The 12,685-nt window shown below is 36.6% G+C and overlaps 1 protein-coding gene across 22 annotated transcripts in view; it reads right to left on the bottom strand.

Moving 5' to 3' along the window:
* Positions 1 to 12,685, bottom strand: part of CADPS2 (calcium dependent secretion activator 2) — a 578,042-nt gene that overhangs the window by 275,362 nt on the left and 289,995 nt on the right. For all 22 annotated transcript variants that reach the window (XM_033192372.1, XM_033192385.1, XM_033192376.1 and 19 more), the window contains exon 7: positions 9,491 to 9,602. In XM_033192372.1, coding sequence (XP_033048263.1) covers positions 9,491 to 9,602 — 112 coding nt within the window. The remainder of the gene's footprint in view (positions 1 to 9,490; positions 9,603 to 12,685) is intronic.

Below are 12,685 nucleotides of genomic sequence, written 5' to 3'. Positions count from 1 at the left end.
AATTTGAAAGCAAAATTTAATGGCTAATTTTACTGAAATAACACTAAATGACTGATGTTTTACCTACTGAATTAATATCATATACTGCAAGATGGAATGGAAATTCTTTTCCATCCTATGTATGTCTAATTCAACTCTTCATATATAGGAGACTTTTATATTTGTGGTACAACTTTTCTGAAACTTAAAATCAGAGAAAAGTTATCCTTCCTCCTTAAACCCTTTCAGATAGCAATTCTTCATGAGACTTTATACTCATATCTATGCTTCCCCATCCCCAAGGAAGTAGAGGACTCAGTATCCTTCTGTATATACTGAAGATGTGGTACCAAGGCCACGGACTCAATCTATGAATGGACAATAGGTTCCTTCTGTCTGAAGAAATGTTTTTACAACAAAATTTCTAAAATGAAAAAAAAGTTATTTTGGCAAACTCTTCAAAACTGTTTTGTACTCAAGATGACCCTTTACCAAGTTAAAGAGTTACCCAGGAGTATACTACCCAATATTTCACTCTGAGAGACTGAATGGAAAGTGCGTTGTCCACAAATAGATGTCCCTTGGGGCTGCTATTTAGATTTTTATATGGCTATGTTAGGTAAAACTTTCTTTTCAAGTTTTCCAGGACAAAATTATCTTCATTGTGATGAACTATATACTTTGGGATGCTTGACTGGTCAGCTGTTTACCTGCTAGGACATAATCTTAATTGTTTCCTGAGAAAAAATCCTTGTTCTGCCTCCAGGTATTCCCTTAGCATATGGCGGAGGGTTGGCCGCCAATTCGGATGAAAAATCTCCATATGCCACCTCTATTTCTGTAAATAGGTATTTGCGTCTGCCATCCACAAACAAAATTTGCATGCCAAGTACTCGGCAAATAATATAACCTTCAACTGCCCAATGTCTACAAAATTTGAGCTATCATTTCACAAACCTACATGTTATGATATTTTTATTACACTCAAGAGTCACTAGGTTCTGAACCTGTCTGCACGGTAGTTTCAACGATACTATTTGTACCAGTGCTTCTCAACTCTGTATGCACATTAGCATCCCCTTGGAAGTGTTTAAAATACTCCCTCCTTGGCATACCCCAAACCAACTAAAGGAAATGCTTGAACCTAGAAATTGAGTCTTTTTACAACTTTCTCTCACCAGGCACAGTGGCTCATGCCTGTAATCCCTACACTTTGGGAGGTTGGGGTGGGAGAATCACTTGAGCCCAGGAGTTCAAGACCAGCCTCGCAACACTGTGAGATTCCATGTATATAAAAAACAAAAAATCGGCTGGGCATAGTGGCACACACCAGTAGTCCCAGCAACTTCGGAGGCTGAGGTAGGAGGATTGCTTGAGCCTGGGAAATTAAGGCTGCAGTAAGCCGTGTTCTCTGGCCTGGGCAACAGAGTGACACTGTCAAAAACAAAACAAAACAAAAACAAACAAAAAACTCTCTTCAGGCAGCTCTTTTTCTAACAACTGTCAGAAAGAATGTTTTCATAGCAACATTTCTAAAATCAAAAAATCATTTTGGTAAAATACCCAAAATGCACTTTCTACTCAAGAATACCATTCAACAAACTAAATAGTTACCAGGAATATATTACACAGTAATTCATTCACAAATAAAAGTGCACTGGCAGCCAGATAGCACCCTAAGAAGATGCAAACATTTTATAAAATGATATAAACTGTATATCTAAAAGGACTATGTACAAAAACACTTTAGCTTAAATAATATTTGATTTCTGAAAAATATCCGCAATGACTGAACCTGTAATTTCTTCAAATGGATTTCACTGTAAGAATAAAAATAAGGCCGGGCGCGGTGGCTCAAGCCTGTAATCCCAGCACTTTGGGAGGCCAAGACGGGCGGATCACGAGGTCAGGAGATCGAGACCATCCTGGCTAACACGGTGAAACCCCGTCTCTACTAAAAAATACAAAAAAATTAGCCGGGCGAGGTGGCGGGCGCCTGTAGTCCCAGCTACTCAGGAGGCTGAGGCAGGAGAATGGCGTGAACCTGAGAGGCGGAGCTTGCAGTGAGCTGAGATCCGGCCACAGCACTCCAGCCTGGGCGGCAGAGCGAGACTCCGTCTCAAAAAAATTAAAAAATTAAAAAATTAAAAAAAAGAATAAAAATAAGAAATTTTATCTTATGTTGCACTGGGTTACTTTTGAACAGAGTATTCAAACATACACACTTACTAGAATACATTCTGAAGACAAATTGAATGGCAAAAAAAAAATGCTGATCTTTACTATGTAAGTTTGTTGTTGGTCGTGGCACTGACATGGTATTTCTGAAATTATTTTGTATATATTATATGACGCAAAATGAGTAAATATATTGATGTCGCGGAGAAGCAGTAAACTCATGTTATAAAAAAATGTATTATTTCTTGGGCCGGGAACAGTGGCTCATGCCAGGAATCCAAGCAATCTGGGGGGCTGAGGTGGGAGGACTTCTTGAGTTCAGGAGTTTGAGACCATCCTTGGCAACATAGTGAATCCTTGTCTCTACCAAAAAGCCTAAAAATTGGCCCAGCATGGTGGCACACACCTATGGCCTCAGATACTCTGGAAACTGAGATGAGAAGATCTCTTGAGCCTAGCAGGTGGAGGCTGCAGTGAGCCACGACTGTGCCACTGTACTCCAGCCTGGGAGACAGAGTGAGACCCTGTCTCAAAGAAAAAAAAAGTATATTTCTCAACTAAGAAGTGTTGATACATATGTAGACTGTTAGTTTCTAAATTCCATCATCACTAAAAACAACCAGTGCTAATAACAGGTCTAGGGCAGGGAGAGTACCAGTTGAGCCTCTAAAATTTCATGTCCCAGAAAGCAAAGTCCAATAGGTACATGATTTAAAATAAAAAAAAAATACTGGTGCTGTTGGGAAAAATTTTAAAAAAGGAAAAGGAAAATAGTAAAGGAACACATGTATGCAAACGCATACATACAACTTTGATACAATCTGATCATGAAAAAAGAATAACAGACTATAACACACAAAATTGTTTTAAAATCCATGAATCTTTAGCTAAAACACTGAGTGAAAGGTGGTTGGAGAAACTCTTATAGTAACACCCCATAACTTATTAAAATCAAAACAAAAATTTGTATCTTTATGATGGAGAGAACTGGCAGATGCCACCTTAACCAAGTGATAATACTTAATTAAAATCCCCAATACTGGGAAAAACTGTCAATCCATAACTTTTGATGAGATGCATTGAGAAGCACAAAACATTATGTAGGTGGATTCTTGCCAAAGATGTTTAAAGATGTTTACCTGAAACCAGTCATGAAAAAAATAAGACAAATCCAGAATAAAGAACATTGTATAAGACTAATGTGGATGCTTAAAAAATCATTATAATAAAAGTAAAAAAAAAAAGGTGCTAGGGGCATCTAAAATAAAGGAGACCGAAGAGCCACAGAAACCCAATGCAATGTATAATCCTGGATTGTATCCTAGACGGGAGGAGAATACCAGCTTTTATAGACATGTTGGGATAATTAGGGAACTCTGAATATTGACTGCATACCACATATTTCTGAATCAATATTAAATTTCTTTGGTGTAATGAAGAAATTGAACTGACGTAAGGAAATGTTCAATTCTTTTTCTTTTCTTTTGTTTTCTTTTTTTTTTTTTTTTTTTTTTTTTAAGATGGAGTCTCATTCTGTCACCCAGGTTGAAGTACAGGGGTGCGATCTTGGCTCACTGCAACCTCCCTGTCCTGGGTTCAAGCGATTCTCCTGCCTCAGCCTCCCAAGTAGGTGGGATTACAGGTGTGCACCACCACATCCAGATAATATTTGTATTTTTAGTAGAGATGGGGTTTCACCATGTTGACCAGGTTGTTCTTGAACTCCTGACCTCAGGTGATCTGCCTGCCTCAGCCTCCCAAAGTGTTGGGATTACAGGAAGGAGCTACTCCACCTGGACAGAAATGTTAATTTCTTAAACAGTATATGCTAAGGAATTTCATAAAATATTTAAAAGCCTTTATTATAAATGTTTATAATAAACATTATAGACATTTTACGTTTTAGAATAATTTAAGATTTACAGAAAAGTTGCAAAGATAGTATAGAGAATTCCTGTATACTCAGTTTCCCTCAGAATGAACAGCATGCATTACCATGGTACATTTGTTAAAACCAAGAAACTTACATTGGCCCATTACTATTAATTGAATTCCAGATTTTATTTGGATTTCACAAGTTTGTTCATCAATGCCTTCTTTCTGTTCCAAGGTCCAACCCAGGACAGCACATTGCATTTTGTTGTCATGTCTCCTTAGTCTCCTCTGATCTGTGACAGTTTCTCACTTTTCTTTTTTACGATCTTGACAGTCTGGAAGAGTACTGGCCAATTATCCTGTATAATGTCACCAATCTGTGTTTGTCTGTTGATTAGCCTGGGTTTTGGTGGGGTTTGCAGCAAGAATACCACAGGGGCAAAGTGTCCCTTCTCAAACTATAGTAGAGAGCATAGGATATCTACATGACATCAGTGGTAGTGGTCATCTTCATCACTTGGTTATCAAGAGAGTATTGGCAGCATATGTTTCCCTCTTATGTTACTTAGGTCTGTTTCTTTTCTCATCACCCCTTCCAGTGGAGCTATGTCATACCTGTACAGTACAACTAATTTCATCTGTCTCAGTCTGTATTCTATGCTGGCATCCTTTTGATGCTGCTGGTTGATGTGTACATTAGGGAAGTGTGTATGTTCATGCTACTGTGCATACATTAATGTACATTCTTTGTAACATAAAGTTCTATAGGTCTTGGCAAATACATACAAGTATGCATCTGATATGGTTAGACTTTGTGCCCCCACCCAAATCTTATCTTGAATTGTAATTCCCATAATCCCCATAATTTCCACAGGTCAGGGGAGAGACCAGATGGAGGTAACTGGATCACAGGGGTGGTTTCCTTGATGCTGTTCTTGTGATAATGAGTGGGTCTCAGGAGATCTGATTTCTTTCTCTTTCTTTTTTTTTTGAGATGGAGTCTTGCTCTGTTGCCCAGTGGTGCGATCTTGGCTCACTGAAATCTCTGCCTCTCGGGTTCAAGTGATTCTCCTGCCTTAGCCTCCTGGGTAGCTGGGATTACAGGTGCCCACCAGCACGCCTGGATAATTTTTTGTATTTTTAGTAGGGATAGGGTTTCACCATGTTGGCCAGTCTGGTTTTGAACTCCTGACCTCACGTGATCCCCTGCCTTGGCCTCCCAAAATGCTGGAATTACAGGCGTGAGCCACCGTGCCCAGCCTGATCTGGCAGTTTTATAAGCTTCTGGCATTTCCTCTTCTTGCACTTATTCTCTCTCCTGCCACCCTGTGAAGAGGTGCCTTCCACCATGACGGTAAGTTTCCTGAGGCTTCCCTAGCCATGCAGAACTGAGTCAATTAAACCTCTTTTCTTTATAAATTACCTAGTCTTAGGTATTTCTTCACAGCAGCATGAGAACGGGCTAATACTGCATATAACACACAGTACCATACAGAACAGTTCCTTCACTCTAAAAGTCCCCTGTGTATCCCTTTCTGGCTGACAACCCACCTCAGCTCAATTCCTGGCAAACTCGCAACTACTGTTTATCCCTATAATTTTCTAGAATGAATGGAATAATAAAATGTGTCATCTTTTGGGTTTGACTTCTTCCATTTGCATTTATATTCAATTATGCCACTGCATTAATAGTTGTTTCTATCATTGAATAGTATTCCATTGTATGGATGTGCCATGGTTTTATTCACTCGCTGACTAAAGAACACCTTGGTTGCTTCCAAGTTTTAGTGATTAAGAATAGAGCTATTAAAACATTCACACACAGATTTTTGTGTAGACACAACCTTCATAAACCCTTTGGTAAATACCTAGGAGTACAAATTTTGGATTGTATAGTAAGTCTATGTTTAACTTTATACAAAAAACTGGCAAGTTGTCTTCCAAAGTGACTGTACAATTTTGCATCACCACCAGCAATGAGTAAGAGTTTCTGTTCTGCATTCTTACAAGCATTTGTTATTGTCAGTTTTTCTGTATTTTCACCATTTTAGTAGGTGTACAGTGGTATCTTGTTGTGGTATAAACCTACTTTAAGTGCTCTGTTCGTTTTCAAATTTAAATGCTACTGAAATTTTTAATTTAAAAAACTTCATGTTAAAAACTAAGCTCCCTAGATATACTATTCATAAAACCTTATCTACAGATGTCAGATCATGTAAGCCTTTTTCTTTTAACTTAAAAGAAGTTATTTGTTCTAATTAGAAAAGTATATATATACTTTTGTATATACTTAATATGTGTGTGTATATATATACACACACACATTACGTATACCAACCATATACATTATTGGTAATGTGTGCACATATATATATACATGTGTGTGTGTGTATATATATATATATAACCAATAGCTCTACCATCCAGAGATGAACACCAATTTTTTCCAATTTTGTGTGTGCACGTGTGTGTTCAGATTAAAACACATGTAAAGACCTAAAGTCTAAAGCAGGTATGAGTCTACAATGTTTGAAGAAAAGAAAGAAAGCATGGTGTAAGGAAAGAACGACAGTAGGCAAGGAGGTTGTAACAGAAGATGAATTTGGAGACAGAAGTCAGTTCATGTAGATCAGGGATTCTCCAACTTTGGTGTATCTTAAAATCATTAGGAGGGCTTATTAAAACAGAGGGTAGCCCTGCACCCCTAGGGTTTCTGACTCAGCAGATCTAGAGTGGGGCCTGAGAATTTGCATATCTAATGTGCAGGGCCACACCTGAGAACTCCTGTCGGGCCTGCTACACTACAATGAGGAGGTTGATTTTTAGTCCAAATAAATTGGAAGACATTGGAATATCTTAAGGACAGAATGTTGTGATTTCTTTTGAATTTTAAATAGAACATGGTGACTGAGGTGTGAAAGTCAAATCAGAGAGGACAAGGTGGTAAATGGGAAAATAATAAACAGACTCTTTATGTGAAATGATGGTGCCTTGAATTAGGGTAGTGGGGATATTAATATATGGATGGATTCAGAACAAATACAGAAAAAGCTCAGAAAAGTTGCAAATGGATCTGGTGCTAGGGTGAGAAAAGGAGAAATAAGGGAGATGTCTAGGTCACAGGCTTATTTAATAATTGCCTCTATGGAAGGCTTTATGGGGATATAAGTCATAAGTTCTATTTCAAAAATATGTGGTTTGAGATATCAATATACAATTGGAAATACTGCATATGGAAGTTAGATACACAAATCTGAATCTACAAGAAAAACAGTAATAATTTGTAAGTCATTAGATACAAACGATATTTATAATCTTGGAACCTATTGAGGTCTTTAGTACACATTAATGGTTCTCAGGCAGGGTTGATCTTGTTCCACCCTCCAGGAGACATTTAGCAATATCTGGAGACATTTTTTATTTGACTAGAGGTTATGGATATTGTAAAACATCATAAAATACACAGAAAAGTACCTGACAACAAAGAATTACCCTGCTCAAAACATCAATAGTGCTAAGGTTGGGAAACCCTGCAATAGACAGAAAAGTTGTCTTTCTAGTATGAAGAGAGCAAGGGAGCACAAGCGGTTTCTCAGATATAAAACTGCATCGAATATATATATATATATATATATATATATAATATATATATATATACATATGTCACTTATGTATATATATATATATAATATATATATATATATACATATGTCACTTATGTATATATATATATATATACATATGTCACTTATGTGTATATATATGTCACTTATGTATCAAATTTAGAAACTGCTTAACTATATTATTTGACCAGCTGAAAAATTAAAAATAGCTCGAGTTACTTATAGCATTAGACTTAAAATGGCTGCTGTTAAACAGTGAGATATAGTTACAATAAGAAAAGTAACATTAATTTTACCTTTAAAATATAATAGTTTAAATGAAAAACTCTGATTAATAAAAAGACCATATGCTGTCTCCAAAGCTCTTGTATTAGATTATGCTACTTGTACACCTTTGTTCAATGAAGACAAATGCACAAATTCATAAGCACATGACTGAATGAGCAGTAACACAGCTCTCTTAGGTATTAACAAATACACATATCAAGAAAACGGAAGAGGAAATCTGGATTATGAATGCAGACTCAAAATCTTTGGAGCGTAGATATAGACTTGCAAAATCCCTAGAAATAGAAAAATTCCAAGAGTATAAAGGAGGTAGAAGAAGAGGTTCTGAAACTAATAGAAATCCTGACTTCAGTTTTTTAAAAGAATTCTAGTATACAGAACGATCCTAGCATCTTTTTGCATCTAGCACTGTACAAGCAGTCCATTAATACCAGAAATTTTCAAGTAAGACTTCTGAAGGTTTTATTTTCTGGAAAATATCTCTGAATATAGTCTTCAGGTCTGGATAAGAGATTCACATTACAGAGGGTGAGTGTGGTGGTTTATGCTTGTAATCCCAGCATTTTGGGAGGCTGAGGCAAGTGGATCACTTGAGGCCAGGAGTTCAAGACCAGCCTGGCCAAGATGGTGAAATCCTGTCTCTACTAAAAATACACAATTTAGCCAGGCAAGGTGGCACGTGCCTGTGGTCCCAGCTACTTGGAAGTCTGAGGTACGCGAATTGCTTGAATCTCGTAGGTGAGTTGCAATGAGCTGAGGTTGTGCCACTGCACTCCAGCCTAGGCAACAGAGCAAGACTCTGTTTCAAAAAAAATAAAAATAAAAGCAAACAAACATTAAAAAAATTCACATTACAGAAGACATCTTTATATAGCCTACTCAATCAGAACACGTACTTCATTTTAAGTCTGAGGATGACCTTTCACACAGATTTACCTAATGTTAATGCTTTTACTGTCAGCACAAGCTGAGTATGGTAAGAGTATACTGAGATTAGAAGGTAAATACATTCTAGGTATGAAGAGGTGACTATAGGAAAAGAACAATTTAATGTTAAAAGGTGTGAGAGAAAGGCCTTTTCACGGGGAAAATGGAAAAGATAAAAGAGATAGATGCACTTTGGAGATGTTCTGTGATTAATCACAATGAACATGAAGAGCAGATGACTTCAATCTGCTTTGAACCCAGAGACAAAAATCCTTTGAACTCAGGGACAGAAATACATTACATAAGAATTACCCTTTGAAGGTGGCCAGCACCATTCACATTCAATGGCCAGTGGAGCACACGTGTGAGAATGACCGAGTTGGTGGCAAGGAATTTGTATTTACCCCTTACACAACCAAATCCTATCACAATACTTTATGTGTTACAGACAATTAGATTTAACAAATTAGAGGTGTAAACTGGGCTTGTGGGAAATAACAAATGATTTTATGTAATTTATGAACATAAAGTTCACATACTGCATACTGGTCCACCTTAATGATGAATCTAAAGAAGTTAAAACTGTTCTACCCTGGACGCACAGGCTGACCACAACTCACCCTTCCCAGTTCTTTATCTTCCAGGGCCAGAACTCCAGTGCTTTCTGTGAAGAGTTTCACTTTGACCACAGGCCGAGGATGGGTGGTGGTGAAATCTCCTTGAGTCCCCCATCTGTAATGAAGCAACAAAAATGTTTCTTAAAATGCAGTATTAATTTTTTCCCCAAGGAGATATGTCTCCATAGAAGGCAAATTAAACAATACAGAATCTTCTGTGCTCAATGAGCTTTTTATCTTTGCTTTTGTTTCTAGCAGATGGCACAGTCAAGAAGGAAAAGAACAATAAGCTTTACAGCTTGTAATAGTTACTCAGCTGTTCAAAAAATTAGCATGTGGGACTACAAAAAATAGCATGTTATGAGAATTTAGGTTAAGGTAAAGCAATATAGTTGTAGCTATTGAAATCTATTTATTAATTCAAATGCAAATTATAGCACCATTTTTACTGGCAGCTGGGAAAAATTGCTCAGTTTGTTTACATAAGAGATGGTTTCTCAGAAAATGACTTTTATATACTAAAGACTTTACCCCATTTCTTTTTGACAGGCCTTTATTAAACATTATCTTTTTTTTAAAGTAAGCACAATTATCTCAGATCTATTACTTTATATGACTTTTAAAGCTCCTGTCAAAAAGAAAGAAATATGCATCATAAGAATCTGAATGTTTTGTAGTTAATTTCACACTACATTCTCTTAGGAAGGGAATAAGTCTGTTGATATCTGGCTTTTAAAATCATCACAACAAAATAACATGTTTTCTTGGCTTGTCTTTTAATTAATAGCATCTTGTCTTTACTGCAGACCAGTTCATTCTAGCTGATTTACAAACCAACTGACACACACCTGATATTAAACAATCTTATCAATATTTCTCACAATTCTGTGAGATCAGATGCAATGAGACTCAGCACAGCATGAAGAAGATGCCACTGAGTAAAATACCACAGAAGAGGAAAAAATGAGATTTAACAAAATACAGATTCATGTTAAAATTAAGCAACAAATAAATATCAATTTTCTTATGCTGTCTTGAAAAAACAAAACAATTCACCATTTTCATGAAGCTGTCTATATTTTATTTTATAAATCTCATTCAGAGGGCTTACAACATACAGAAAACTCAGTAAAGCAAGTGTAATAAAAATTGAACAAAAAATTGTGATTGCCTTCCTCTCCTATTACAGCATTTATAAATGTGTACAGTAAAGCAGAGACCATTTCAATGACTGAAGAAACTAGCATCTAGATGAAGTCTGTTTTTTTGAAACATCATATGCCAGAGGGAAGAGAAGATTCAATTAGGGAAGAAAAGCAGCTTAATTTCTATTTTAGACTTCCAGAATGGGGTTAGCAAAGAGTCTTTTTGCCATTTCATATAATTAAGATGGTTTACATAAAGCAACAGTAAAATAGAAAACAAAAATAGATTCAGAACCAAAATAAGGCATAAAGAAAAATTCTCAATTTAGTGTATGGAATCTTAAGCCTTGAATATAGTCAGGCAATCTGGTTAACAGCCTGAGAGCTAATTCTCATGACGTACCCTTTTTAATTTAATGTCACATGGTTAAATTTAGAAGACCAATAACCTTGGGAGACATTTTCTTATAATTTTTGATAGTCATATAGAAACAGTCTAATAATTTTCTGTAAAATTTGCTTTTCAAAATTCTCCCCCCAAAAATTCTATGTACTACACTGATATTTTTTCTTTTAGTTTCAAAATCCTTTGAAAGTATATAACCTGACAAAAACAAGAAATGGGGAAAGGATTCCCTATTTAATAAATGGTGCTGGGAAAATTGGCTAGCCACAAGTAGAAAGCTGAAACTGGATCCTTTCCTTACCCCTTATACGAAAATTAATTCAAGATGGATTAGAGACCTAAATGTTAGACCTAATACCATAAAAACCCTAGAAGAAAATCTAGGTAGTACCATTCAGGACATAGGCATGGGCAAGGACTTCATGTCTAAAACACCAAAAGCAACGGCAGCAAAAGCCAAAATTGACAAATGGGATCTAATTAAACTAAAGAGCTTTTGCACAGCAAAAGAAACTACCATCAGAGTGAACAGGCAACCTACAGAATGGGAGAAAATTTTTGCAACCTACTCATCTGACAAAGGGCTAATATCCAGAATCTACAAAGAACTCAAACAAATATACAAGAAAAAAACAAACAACCCCATCAAAAAGTGGGGAAAGGATATGAACAGACATTTCTCAAAAGAAGACATCCATACAGCCAACAGACACATGAAAAAATGCTCGTCATCACTCGCCATCAGAGAAATGCAAATCAAAACCACAATGAGATACCATCTCACACCAGTTAGAATGGCAATCATTAAGAAGTCAGGAAACAATAGATGTTAGAGAGGATGTGGAGAAATAGGAACACTTTTACACTGTTGGTGGGATTGTAAACTATTTCAACCATTATGGAAAACAGTATGGCGATTCCTCAAGGATCTAGAACTAGATGTACCATATGACCCAGCCATCCCACTACTGGGTATATACCCAAAGGATTACAAATTACTCTACTACAAAGACACATGCACACGTATGTTTATTGCGGCACTATTCACAATAGCAAAGACTTGGAATCAACCCAAATGTCCATCTGTGACAGACTGGATTAAGAAAATGTGGCACATATACACCATGGAATACTATGCAGCCATCAAAAAGGATGAGTTTGCGTCCTTTGTAGGGACATGGATGCAGCTGGAAACCATCATTCTTAGCAAACTATCACAAGAAGAGAAAACCAAACACCGCATGTTCTCACTCATAGGTGGGAACTGAACAATGAGATCACTTGGACTCGGGAAGGGGAAAATCACACACTGGGGCCTATCATGGGGAGGGGGGAGGAGGGAGGGATTGCATTGGGGAGTTATACATGATATAAACGTTATGCACATGTACCCTAGAACTTAAAGTATAATAAAAAATAAAAAAATAAAAAAAATAAAAAAAAAAAAAAGAAAGTATTTATACTAAATGTTCATTTGTAATTCCCAACCTTCTGCAATACACAATTCTTCAAATAGAAAAGTGAGCTTTGTCTTTTAACCTGGCCCTTCTGAAATGCATTCCAATTCCACTTTGCTGGATAGAATAAGACAAATAACAATGAATGCGGGGGAAGTTCACTCATGGTTCCATGAACTTCCAGAAAACT

Source organism: Trachypithecus francoisi, unplaced genomic scaffold (assembly GCF_009764315.1).
Source record: "Trachypithecus francoisi isolate TF-2019V2 unplaced genomic scaffold, Tfra_2.0 Lachesis_group4, whole genome shotgun sequence".
In the NCBI taxonomy this organism is placed as follows: Eukaryota; Metazoa; Chordata; class Mammalia; order Primates; family Cercopithecidae; genus Trachypithecus; species Trachypithecus francoisi.
This window is presented reverse-complemented; position numbering and strand designations above follow the sequence as displayed.